The 14,330-nt window shown below is 36.0% G+C and overlaps 1 protein-coding gene across 4 annotated transcripts in view; it reads right to left on the bottom strand.

Annotated features, from left to right (window-relative positions):
* The window catches only part of ATP9B (ATPase phospholipid transporting 9B (putative)), a 158,868-nt gene that overhangs the window by 42,478 nt on the left and 102,060 nt on the right, over nucleotides 1-14,330 (bottom strand). For all 4 annotated transcript variants that reach the window (XM_017822238.1, XM_017822254.1, XM_017822247.1 and 1 more), the window contains exon 12: nucleotides 10,425-10,585. In XM_017822238.1, coding sequence (XP_017677727.1) covers nucleotides 10,425-10,585 — 161 coding nt within the window. The remainder of the gene's footprint in view (nucleotides 1-10,424; nucleotides 10,586-14,330) is intronic.

Here is a 14,330-nt window from a genome sequence, read left to right as displayed (position 1 = left end):
ATTTGTTGATATTATCATGTCTACATCATACAAGAATTAACTACCCTTGCACCTTGTATTCCTATGATATAATAAAAAAGTCTTCAGTCATGTTGGTAAGAGATAAATTTAACCACGTTGCTCTTCCCAAAATTAAACGCTCCAACTCAAAACTCTATGCCACCTTGTTCTAAAAGATTTAAATGCTAATTTTTTTTAGCTATTCCCCATGTTCCTGCCACCATGTCAGAGGAGCAGTGAGTAAGAAATAAGCACATGTTCACTTCTCTTGACTCTGCTTTAACAGAAATACTGAAAAGAACAGGTAGGACAGTAGCAAGTTAAGCAACTGGTTTACAGTAACATGACTCTCAAAACTGTTCAAGGTCAAAATACTGCTAATGCACTTCAGACCTTTTTCAACAGTCCTGACGTGCTGCTTTACACCATAAACAAAAGAGCAGCTACGAAGAGTTTTCATCTTCATCTTGCAATCACAGCAACAGACTGTGAATTACCTGAGGTAACAGTGGAGGGAACAGTGAGCCACGAATTGCACCGTCACATAAAAAAGAGATGCATTTACCTAGAACTGTGAGGATACCTGAAATTTTGACACATACTGAAAAAAAATTTATTCCACACCCCCACCTTCCTGAATTTGTATGCAGAAGACAATGCATGTTGCAGCACAAAAAGATACAAGATTCTTGTCCATTCAAGATTGTATTTTGTACTTTAACTACCTCTTATTTTCGTACTAAAACCATCCTTCTACCTCGTGATAGACCCTCACTAGTTCTGCAATATCATGCCTAACTTCATCTCTCTTCAGACATGCCAATATATATAAAAAAAGGGCAGACAACTGAAGGAGGACTACCAGATTCTTTTTACTGAAAATACTACAATATGAGAAGAAAAATACTGGAAGTAACTTGCCTCACACTGGTTAACTACAGTTTTACCCTATCTTACTCACTCCAGAGCAAATACTGAGCAACCTGTATTTGTATTATGCATGTCTATTAACTTTCAGAGTTAATATAAAAAAACAAGCAAGACACCTGAGACTGAAACAGAGTCAGGTTCTCCTCTTATGGAGGAGAACCTGACTCCTCCATATGGAGGAGAACCTGCTAGTTAGCCAGTCAAGTACAAGTTTCTCTTGTCTAGCTTGACAAGAGAAACACAAGCACACTTACTGTATTTCAGAACAGCTAGACATTTGCTCCAGCCAGGAGCAAGCGGATTAACTGAAGGATGAAAACTGCTCACCATACCACTTCAAGAGGTATTTGGGCTACATTTTTTTTGGGCTTGGGCTACCAAGACATGAATTCTGAGATGAATGCTCTATTTAAGCATTGCAGTCTCCAGTACACGGCAGATACAGAGAGACATCCACGTGGCTGCTCTACCAAAAGTCACTCAGATAGGAAAAACTGTACTTCAGTAAGATTAAATCAGAAAAGTCTCACAAAGCTGAAGTGCACTTCATATCTTCACTTGCATCTCTTATAAGCATGTGTGTCACTTGGCTTTGATGTTCTAAAAACTCTCTATATGCATTTAACTATAATCTCAAATATAATTTAAAGATAAGGAAAAAAAAAGGAAAAAAGACCCCAGATTCTCTTGCTGAGCAGTGAGGAGAAATGTATTTCAAAGCATCAAGGCATTTTAGGAATTACTCTAGCTTTCCAGCACGCACTGCTAAGTGGAAGAGAGCATAACCCCTTTATGCTGATGGACCTAATAGAATGCTGGCACCACTAGCCTCTAGAGAAATAACATCTGCCCAATGACTCCTATGGTCCAAGACAGCTTTCTGGCACACAGTGAGATATTGTGTGCATGCTTAAATTGTTAAGACGAATAAAGAATTACATAGGAATAAAAATGAGTGCTATACATACTTCTTTTAGTATTAGTTCTAAAATTTGTAGATTGTATTCTGTTCTGACTTCCTTCACTTGATGTCTTTTGTCTTAAAGGACATATTTTCTTAGCAGTTATCACTTAGCACAGTATGGACACTGAGGTAACACTAAAAATGATGACAGCCTATTAACAGTGAGTTTGCTTTTGAAACTAAAAAACTCTCCAACAGGACTTCACTGAAAAGTCCAAGAATTTTTGCACAGTAAAACCAGGAGACACTAAGCTTACTCAACCAAAAGCTATTTTCAGTGCCTGATAATATTATAATTTCTCAGAAATTCTTTGAGGACTTCAAGAAACTCATTATACAAACAAAACCATTTTAAATTCACCAGTTTTTAAACCCTTCTCAATTTAATCCAATTCAAAACCACGAGTTATTAATGAAAATGCACAGAACAGCATCCAACGTAGCATTAGCACACTGTTGCATCAGTAACACTAATTTTTAGCAAACCAATTAACGTGAAATATTTAGGCACAGTATGTTAATATAGGTATTCGAAGGCTGTTGCAGAGAATAGGTATTGAACGAACACAATAACACCAAGTTTCTTGTCTCTGAACCTCAGCACACCTCTAGTTACCCTAGAGCAGGCAAACCTAAGGCAATTTCTATCCAACTTGGGGATGTATTACATTAAGAGCCAGGGTGGCACTTCTCTGCAATTCAGCTTCAGAACAACTAAATAACACAACACTGCAGAATCCACACTGCTTTTTACTACACATTAAAAATGTGTAAACAGTAAAATGTGTAGTTCTGCTTTTATTCCTTCAAAAACAACTGCAGTGTTTTAGGTTAAACATTCATATTCACATGACTTCTAAATCCCATTTTTTTCCCAAATTGTAATGACATTAGGTCCCTTTGTAAAGGTTTTTGATTTTGGGTTTTTTTTTTTGTCAAAATGGACAAATTTGCCAATAAGCAAGGGCCTTCACTGAGAAAGGCTGACAAATACATTTAGATATTCCAGAAACATTCTACCATTCACGACTCAGTGAAAACCAATTAAGACCTAATGAAGCTAGCAAAGACAATTTTGTGAACAAAGTCATATTGTGCCCAATAAAATTCAGGTATGATTTTGAATCAAAATTATATAGTAGTTTTATTTGAATTTCCTGAGTAGTTCTGTATATGTAGAAGTTTGGTAGCAAAAAACCAAAATCCTGCCAAAACTCCAGATACAGTAAGAGTATCCACAGTAGTATTAATTTTAAAATAAACAAAGTAATTGAGATATGGTCTTTTTATTTTCAGGACTTCTTTCTATTAAAGATAATACTGAGGATGATATTTGGGTCCTATTAGTATCCAAAACTGTACCAAATCTCCTATGGCTACACCCCCTAACGTTGACATACCCCTATTTTCTTGAAACAGCCATAAACTATACACAGATATATGTATTATTCACAATCTAGAAAAAAACCATGGAATAATTTTAAAATTATTGGTCAAGAAACAACTAAAATACTTTAACTTCAACGTGCGTGGAAAGTTAAATCTTCACAGAAAGTGACTTTTGGAGCCTGGTAACTTCTATTAACTGTCACTAAAGAAATAAAAATAAAACAAAACAGAAGTTACTTCATTTAAGCACAATATTATATTAAGATCTAAATAAATAAAAATCAATCCACAGGTGATCCCTTTAATTTTTCCTAGTTCCCCACCTCTCATATTTTATTTGGTGAGGAAAACGGAATATAATATACCTTTGTGCTTTGTCCACTATATACGTTTTTATTTACTTTTCTCTGTTATCTATATGATACTTCCAAGGAGAGCCTTAGAACCATGTTTGTTTGCTTATAATTGCTACCAATAGCTCTCTTGTACTAGTTTTTCTAAATTTTGTCTACTACGTAAGCATATAAAAGAAAATGAAAGAAGGTACACGCAGCACTTTGCATAAAACCAAGGCAATGAATGTAACTTTAAAAGAGAAGTCAATCCCACACATTTATACTTAAATATGTATGGCAAAAAAAAAAAATGCATATCAACCCTGTATTGCTATAGTGCCTGTGGCACATGCAGTTTTTCAAGGGCCACATGCAACCTAGGTACAGATAATTACATGTTGTAACACAGGTAGAATTTAAAACTCAGGAGGAAATCTGGCGAATAATTAATGAAAAAATTAATCTATGAATTTCCTACAGGTTGAAAACACAGAATAGTGCAAAATACAAATAGAACATGTCAAACAAGCGGCTTTGGACAAGAAATGTAGCATATTCTTCTCAGAGTAACAATAACTGCTTCCTATTAAAAATGTTTCTTTGTGATTATCACATTTATCAGGTCAGATGCCTCCTTTCATTAGGCCTCTTATACAAAGGTAACAACATTAACATTAGAGGTCTAATACAAATAATTTTTAAAACATAAATTAATTTTGTATATTCCACACAAATCTGGCATTACTTGCTGTAATACCATTAGATTAAAAACAGAAAAACAATTAGGAGCAAATAGGCAATGTTGCAAGATTAGAAAGGAGAGAGATATACTACAATAGATCAGTTAAAAAAAATGACTTCTTTTTTAAACTGTTTGTGCTCAGCATTGGGATCAGTCCTGTTAAATAATATCTGTATCAATGATCTAGATGAGGGGATCAAGTGCACCCTGAGTAAGTTTGTGAAGGACATCAAATTATTCAGGAGTGCTGATTTCCTGGGGGGCAGGAAGGATCTACACATGGGTCTGGACAGGCTGGATCGATGGGCAGAGGTTGACTGAATAAAGTTCAACAAGTCAAAGTGCCAGGGCCTGCATTTGGGTCTCGACAACCCCAGGCAGTGCTACAGGCTTGGGACAAAGTGCCCAGCAGAAAAGGACCTGGAGGTGCTGGTTGACAGCTACTGAACATGAGCCAGCAGTGTGTCCAGGTGGCCAAGGCGACCAGTGGCATCCTGGCCTATATCAGCAATAGCGTGGCCATCAGGACCAGGGCAGTGATAGTGTCTCTGTACTCGCATTGGTGAGACTGCACCTCGAATCCTGTATTCAATTTTGCCTCCCAAGTAAGGCACTGAGGACTGGAGCACATCCAGAAGGGCTGCTGGTGAAGGATTTGAAGCACAAATCATATGACGAGCATCTCAAAGAGCTGAGGGTGTTTAGTCTGGAGAAAAGGAAGCTCAGGGGAGCCCTTACCACTCTCCACAATTACCCAAAAGGAGGTTGTAGTCAGGTGAGGGTAGGTCTCTTCTCCCAAGTAACAAGTGACAGGACAAGAGGAAACTGTTTCAAATTGCACCAGGGGAGCTCAACATGGAGTATTGGGGAACATTTCCTCACTAAAACTGTTGCCAAGCAGTGGAACTAGCTGCCCAGGGAAGTGGCAGACTCCCTGCCCCTGAAAGTATTTAAAAGACTCACAGAGGTGGCACTTGGGGACATATTTTAGAGGCGGACTTTGCAGCGCTGGGTTAACAGTTGGATTTGATGATCTCAAAGGTCTTTTCCAATCGAAATAATTTCATGATTTTATGCTTTCCTTATGTAGCATGCATATCAGACATTTTAAGTAAATCATAAAGCTAGCTCAGGCTGTAGTACAGCACCGTACTTGACCCCTTAAGACTGAGTCTTAGCATAAGAGAGAATCTGCATAGCTCCTGTTGCAAAATTGATTTGTAAAATATCATGAAGCCTCACATAATATTTTTCAGTCTCTATACAGACTGCATTATATATCATGATATGGTATAAAAGCACAACACACTAAATGTGTATTAAACCACTTGCTTAAGCCTTTTTATTTTACTCTGCAAGTAGCTCTTCAGCTCTTCTGCACTGAAACCTTTGCAACATATATCTAATATATATCTGTCCCTATATCTGAGATTACACATACTGATACCCTCACATCTATACGTTATAAAAATCAGAGCTCCAACAAGGACAGCAGAAACTACAATATGACTGATAGCAGCATAGCTGCTTGCTGCTCTTAGACTGTCTGCATAGGTGTGAGTTCCCTGAATCTCAGGAATACATCCCATATCTGTATGATCTGGAATTTGATTGGCTATTAATGAATTTCAGACATAAAACTTCCTAGCAGTGTTTTCCTCACTGCCCCTGAAAACAGACTGATATAACTTGAAGGATTTATTTTAAATGCTTCTCCTTAAGACCCAGAAACAGAAGGAGCCAGGAGCCAGGTAGTACACCAAAACTTTGCTATTTAAGTGCAAGGCAGTTCCTTCCAGACATTTGGGACAGCCTCTTTTTGGCAGAATGGCTCCGTAACCAGGAGCCTTGAGGTGTCCAAAAGAAATGACAAGAGACATTTCAGCTTCTGTTCACACTAAACTAAGGGATCCTCCTAAAAAGCTTTAAACTGCTACTAAATATAGAGCCTGGGTCATACACACTTTTAACAGATCCCCAGTCAATACCTTATCATTTTATGGTAAATCCTCTATATTCCTTAACAGTTAAGCAGAAGCACACAGCTACAGCATTCACATACCTGTATATGTGAAGCAGCAATGTCATCAAACACTGCTTGGCCTAAATTATTTTCATTATCTTGAAAAACTTTCCTGGATACCTTTTTTCTTTTTAAACAAAAGAAAGTCAAAGTGCAACTCACTTTGTCTTTCAAGCTGTTGAAGAAGACTGGACAATGAATGAACAAAGTCACACTACTTGGTGGTGGAGGGGATCCAGTTTGGAGGGGTAGTACCATCACTAAGGCTAGCCTTTTCTTCAGCCTTGGCTTTCTGAATCATTGCTATGACAGCCCAAGTGAGCTGATGAAGACATGCTGCAACTAAAGGCCAAGGGAAAGAACAGAATTGTTTTGTGGCAAGGCTCTCTAACCATCTTTCCTGCACCCATATACACCGGAATTTTCATTTCAGTAGTAGATGACAGCAGTAACTTGCATCCCACATTGATTAAAGACTTTTCTATTCTCTTACACTTAAAAATACAGATATGTGCAACTATGATTCCGACAGCTTTTAAAAAGCAAAACTAAAACTAAAACAATTGACCAATTTAGTAGCTGCAAAAACAGAAGGAAAAACCCCTCAAGATTTGCATGATTTGTATCAGAATTTTAAATGTATATTGTAATTATCGGTTCTACATCAAATTAAAAAGAATTTCTCTATACCCATCATAATAGAGTTAAACTGGATAACCAGGTAAGAGATAACATATATAAATATGTCAAATTTACCCACCTTCACCCACCTGAGGTACTGGCTTTTCATTAGCATGAAAAAAATAACGCCACAATACAGGCCCAGGAACTTCCACACTGGTATCACAAAGAGCAGCAGCACGGACAATACCTGAGGACACATGCTCCCTGCTAGCTTGCTACACGACAGCTGTACTAGGTGATACAGTCAGACAAGATCTTGTAAACTGATGGACGATGTATTTCAATCAGTGATTTTATTTAAAACAAGTAATGAAATGGTCTCAGGGTCACTGGAGGAATCTGTGGATATGTATTAATGCATCTCAAACTGGCTACAGCCTACTAAAAAAAAAAAAAGGCATGAAAATACCAAGGAACATGGAAAAATTCAGAGAATGGGTGAGCATAATCCTAGAGAGATTTATTTTGTTTTGGACAGTCTGTCAAGGACTTGCTTTACATCCTCCTTTCCTGATAAATCTTAAGAATAAAATAGCTTAACTTTTTAGGGCAGCAGATTGCTTATGGAGTCTCCCTGGGCTATGTTTCCTCCATAGAGGAAAAGAAAATGTCAGTAACAGAATTATTTTTAGGGGTCAAACATTTCTGGGGGTGTGAGGATGTTCAAAACATTTTGTGCATTATGGTTCTAACTTAAAAGCAATTCAGAGAATGGGCTAAACTTTTGATGTTTGTTTACTACTACTTTTTCTCCATTTTGCTCAATTCCCTGCATGCTACAGAACATGTGCAATGTTGGGAACTGTTTTTTTAGAGAAGAGGGGTGGGTAGTTGTTGGTTGTTGGGGTGTTTTTTGTTTTGTTGTGTTGTTGGTTTTTTTACAGTTGCCTTATGTTTATACTTCCAAAGTCTTAAAACCTCCACAGTAATTCTCTGCACATAGTGAAGCAACATTGATCTAGAGGAGTATTTAGGATGCAGCTGCATCACAAGGAACCAGCTTCTTCCCAGAGCACCTAAAAAAAAGTTCCTCTTCCTACTAATTATGGGAGAGACTGCACAGAGATCAGTTAAACTCTAGTAACTCTAAGATCATCTTTCTGATAATCTTCACCAAATATGTCAGCCATGGAAAATTATTTTTATTGCATACCTGGAATTTTTCCCTTGCTATGCAAACCAGAAGCCAAACACAACTGCAAAAAAGCTCCCTGATTAGAAGCTTTCTGAATTCTCTAAAACTATCAATCAACACATTTCATGTGTGCATGAATTCAGATATGCTTTGCCTCTACCACTGAATCCTGATCTCCCATGTTCATTTCTTTTACCTCTGAAAAGTTCATTATTTTCCCCATATAGCTATCTAAAAATAATGAGAGGACAACACCTGGTGCTTCCATGTCATTAGCCTTGTAATTTTCATCTTCAAGAGTTCACATTCCAAATACAGCCTAAAAATTAAATCATTTCCCTGCTTAACATCCAGAAGAAAGGCAGAGAAGTGTAGTCATATTTAAACATCAGCATGACCAAGCTGTTTATTTTGCTGACAGTGTGGGAAGCAACCCTGTATTTATGAATGACCTAGGTTGAAGAAAATTTGGTATAGAAACAGATAAACCTCTATAGAGAAAAGCATTCTCTGACAGATTCCTGTCTAATCTTCCAGAGAGTAACTACATGGCCCATCTCAGAACTAAACTAATCACATCCTGTAATACTTCGACTTTGTATATTCTCTCCCACAAGCAATTGAAAAATTGGATTAGATGTATCCTAGAAATTATTTTTGGAGAAGAGCTATTTCACAAGTCCACAAAGCAACTCGTACATTGAAAATGAGCTGCTCAATGAACATGTTTTTTCAATGGCATGTGTTGAACTTGCAATACAAAGTCAAATTTACTTACACCATCTATATGCTCTTAATCCTCTCGCATCTGATAACAAAGATATTAAAACAGTTAAAAGACAGACATAACTTTGGCCTTATTATGTTTATTATGGAAGAACACAGTGATCCTTTATATCCTTAGCTCATTTTTCCCTTCCCCTGGAAGTCTTAAAGTGCATCTTCCAGCAATATGTAGACTAAATCACTGGAATGGAGCCCTTTTTGCCTCTTCACGTGGATAAATTGCTTAAAACTCAGTAACTGCACGTGTATGGGGAAAATAACAAGACAACCTGGACAGCATCATACAAGCATTAAGGGAGTTATGACAATGACAGTGTGTAGAAAGATACCACAAAATTTTGATTCTTCAGTTTCTCTTTCAACTTACCAACATAATCAGTTTCTCTTGCAACACAAAAGTACTATAAAAATATAAGTCCTTTAAGTTATAAAACATTAAGACAAAGGTTTCCTGAGTATCCCATTGGTCAAATATGATACCATTTCCTTCATACAGACATGTACTTAAAAAATGTGAACACAGTAACACATAAGTAATGTAAACTCAGATTAAAATGCATAATGAAATTCTCCTGTTATTTTTTTTTCCTTTACTACATCAACTTAAGTATTGTGTGCATGCCTGAGGAGGCAGGGCTTAAACCTATCTGCACTTTAGATGCTGCTAACTCTGTGGCTAGTCACTAGGCTTACTGAATGACACATCCAACTGAAGAGTCCTAGAGAGCATCTAAAATTAACAACTACATTAATCTAAACACTGGGTATTTTAACAGAGACAGTATTTCTATTTTGCAAAGAAAAGAATTCATTTCAGAGTCAGTGTTCTCACTTCTGTGTCCACAGAAGACTTGATTACACACGCGGATATTATTTCTTGTTCCAGTTTATCTGCAATTTGAATATACAGTACTCATGCTTAATGAATTAATTAATTCAGGGCAAGTCTCTACTTGGTTACACATGTTAAAAGTCCTTACATTGTAAAAGCGCACCTACATTACTCAGCCATTCAATTTAAATTAATCATTATTGAGGTAAAAAAATCTGTATTTTAACCAGAGAAACGGAACCATTTCAGTATTTAAGGCATTAAAAATAAAATTCCAAAACATACTTAATGGTTCATTCAACTCTACGCTTCCTAAAACCACGTTCTCAAGTATACCAAGATTGTATCCTTATTAATACATTTATGCTAGTAAAGGATTAGATATCCTGATTACTCCAGCAAGATGAACATTATACAAAAAAAAAATACAACAGTATTGTTTTCTGTACAGTGATCCTTCAAGAATCAGCAGATTTGTTGGCACCTTCTCCTTCACCATCCTGATAAGATCAATTTCCTTTGCAATGAGAAGCACGTATAAATTTCAAGAAAGCCACATTCAGTGAAATTAGACAACTGTATTTGCTTTCATTCTTATACATACCTGATCGGGATGATATAGGAAAACAGCAGGAGGAACCGGAAAAGGTTACGATACCATGGGCCTACAAATCCTTGCAAGGTTACCATAACAACTGATAGTGCAACTAAAGCCAAAAACAGGGCTTTAGTCAGTTGATTCAACTCCAGGTCCAGCAAGCCAACCTGAAGGAAGAAAAAGAAATCATGTTAGCCATGAGTTTTTCTTAAACTGATGCTTCTGCTGAGCAAACAACTAGTGATTACTTGTTCTGGTTATTCCTACCTATTAAAAATCCATGCACGTGTAACAATTAACTACATTTTGATGACTGCATTGATTATTATTCTAATAGTTGCATGCAAAAAAATGTTCCTATATTATGGGACAAAAACAATGCCCAGAACCAGTTTGCACTATTCCAGCCAAGCCTTCTGAATGCCTTTACATCTGATAAATCCCTCCCCCATCCCCTCATCCAGGATAGGAACACAGGAGGACAAGGAGCAAAGACCATTACAGATGAACAAATGAGCAGGAACAATTTTCTTTTGTCATGTGTGCAACAAAAATACCAACACTGCACACTATATTTGTAGGAAGCTCATTGACTGCTAGAAGATCAAACACCTGTTAGATTTGAGAATCAACAGACACATGCGACAGAGCTGCCTTCTCATTCATATAACTTATGCACTGCCACCTATCACCATGCTCTCATCCCACTCTGTACATCTGAATTAATTCCACAGAAATAATTTTTAATTCCATGAAGTTTTCAGTTCTTCAATATAATAATAAAAAACAACCAGGTGGAATATGCATTTTCAAACCATTATAGTAAAACAGAGCTTCAACTTTTCATGAGTAAAAAGCTATTTGATTTTAGAAACATTTCAAGAAAAACATTAAGAGAGGCTATCTTTCATCCACTGTTTCTCATGAAAAAAATGTATTTAAGCTATGTAACTAAGACTCTCACCATTTCAATAACGTATGAGGTAAGCTAGGGTATTTTTACTCCACTTTTTGGGATGCTCTAGTAGTCAGTAAAGTATGTGGGAAAATTATGTCAGGAAGAGTTTCCTAGGCCCCATCACAGACGCCCCTTTTATCTCCAAGTCCTGCCAGTAAGACCAGTAAAACATAACACTTCCTTAGATAACAAACAGTCTGCAAAAGAAGCACTTTAAATATAGTTCTTAAAAATTCCAGCAATCTTGCTTACACATGGGCTGTCCCTTCCCTAGAGAACCAGGCAGCTGAAGACCACAGCGGCTGATTTATCAGCTGCATTTAAAAAGCAGCACAACGAGGACAAATATCTTGCAATTTCCGCTGCTTCAACTACTACATAGTTTATGCTTGAATTATTGAGAAAAATAGGTTTTTGGATTAAAATGAAGAAAAATGAAGCCAGGGAAGTAGAGCATGTTTCAAAGCCCAGATCTTTTTGCGTTGACAAAGGCAGCCTAAGTTTCAGGCCTCGCTGAGGATCAGATGAAGTCATTATTCATTCAGTCAGGGAAAAAAGACTCAATTACCTCAACCTAAAGATGCTATCAATGAATGCAAAGTGCATATTTTACTCTATTCATCCAAATCCCATTAAAAAGTGAAAGGAATGATTTAATCTGGCCTTCTAGAGTTGGTCTTTTTTTGTAATAAAATAAAGAATCACTGTCTTGCAATATGCATAACTACTACCTCACACTTTTCTCCCCCCTGCATCATGGTAGTGAAAGCCTATCTCTCCCCTCTCCAACCCCCCATAAAAACCCCACCCCAGAACAGAAATGAATAAAGAGCTTCTTTGGAAAGAATGCCACTTTTTGGACAGAAACATTAAATTTAGTCCACTGCACACTGATATGTAGCTAACTCAAAGCATTAATACCTTTCTAATTGATGAAGACAGATGCAAATTTAAGTTTGGGATCCAACAAAAATGTGTTTGGAGAGGTATTAAGGCAATAAAAAAAATTGATGAGGAAAAATTTTCCCCCAATAAATCTCTTGCTCAAGAACATTTGGTTTGTTCCTAATAATGTCATTCTTTTTAATACAGATCACACTATTGGTCATAGCAAATTTTAATATTTTCATTTACTATAGCAAGTGAAGGCAATTACAAAACCCCACTTAAGAAGCCACACAAAGAAAGTTTTAGTAGAAATGCATTCTCCATTTCTCAAAAATCAGTCACTTCAATGTACTGAAAGATAGTTAATTAATTTAATTCTGTGCCTTTCCACTTAAACAATTTCTGCACTTGACTAATGAAACACTGTTGAATTATCCAGATATATTTCATTTAGAAATTCACTAACATACTCTAAAATTCATCTCATTATTGTAAAAATGGATAAAGTATATTTCAACTATACTGTGATTTTATCAAAGCATTTGTAAAATATACCATCTTACGAAAGTGATTTCTTTTCTTTGGAAGATTATCAGAACCAGAATAATTACGACAACGTAAGAAATAGATGAATTAAGAATTGGAGTAATTTTCCATGTTCATTGCTATTTCCCATATTAGTAAAACAAATTTGCTTCTACTTGTCATAATATTTGTTGTATTTGAAACAACTGCGCTAACAAAGTTAAACACATCACTGGAAATTTTAATCTCCAAGGGAAAATTTGTACATAATGTCTAAGAAAACCACAATAGTTTTGCAAAGGGGCTGCTCTACGTTAATGAACACAATAATTGCCTGTATAATCTAAAATGCTATTAATGGCAACAACTGCAAATCCATTTAGCTCCTCTTTAATTTATGCACAAAGTTTTAAATAGCTAATGGTTCTCAATAAAATAATGGCTTATACCGTCAATCGTCTACTTGCACTAAAAAAGGTGTCAAGTTTTTGAAATATTTCATTTTTGAATGAGAGAATGATTAAAGGTCTACACTTCACATTTTAAACCACACAGTATAATGAATTATTTTATGAGAAAAATCTTAATTAAAAAGTTGAAAACAACAAAAACCTTTCTGGCTACTGAAGTACCAGCTGAAAAACAATGTTGCTGTTGCTGCCCTAGATGTTTAACTTTTAGAAAAGATTATCTTCTGAAACTATTACTGTAGTAAAAGAACAATTCTTTTAACATTATAAAAAGTATATTACTTGGCAAACGAGAATTTTTTTAAATGTTAGAATATTGAAATGCAAAATTTGATAATTAAATGTTACACAATGGCAAAGATTTCTCAAAACGGTCTAGTGCAGCCATTTGTTATTCAATTACAGTTTAAAGTGCATTAGAAATCATCATCATCATCATCATCATGGCCGGGCTTCGCGAACAAAGATTTGGGGAGGGCTCTACCCACATTTGTTACAGGCATGCTGGTGGCTTATGAGGCCAATACGAGATAGACATATCCGATTGCAGCATTAGAAATAATTGCTCATGAATAGCCTTCAAGTGCCCTACTTTAATACTACTGAAGTATTAAGGCACAGTCTTAGGACAGACTTCTCCCTGCAACTAAATTCCTCCACAAAGGTAATTATATTTCAGTAATCAGTCTGGTTCTGCACTGCCAAACACCATATTGACTACAATGAAATTTCATGGTATGTATGTTTGAGATAGACTTGGGCTTTAATTTGCACCATAAACATAAAATTTTTCTTTGCTATTCTTAATACATGCTCTGAAGTTAGCTTTACTGAGCCTTGAATACTAGTATATTAAATATGTTTCCATTAATTGTAGCCTAAACTTAGATGTTAAAGGTATGTAACAGTAAGATAAATATTTAAAATTACTAAAATTGAAATAATATATCTTTCAGCTATGGACTGACAAAAACAAGCTTTGCCTAAGGAAAATGATTCGTAGCATTTCATCATCAATTAAAAAATAGTAATTTTTTATATAGATGACTATATACAGTTAGCTGCATATAT

The sequence above is a fragment of the Lepidothrix coronata genome, unplaced genomic scaffold (assembly GCF_001604755.1).
Source record: "Lepidothrix coronata isolate B3197 unplaced genomic scaffold, Lepidothrix_coronata-1.0 Scaffold3, whole genome shotgun sequence".
Taxonomy (NCBI): domain Eukaryota; kingdom Metazoa; phylum Chordata; class Aves; order Passeriformes; family Pipridae; genus Lepidothrix; species Lepidothrix coronata.
This window is presented reverse-complemented; position numbering and strand designations above follow the sequence as displayed.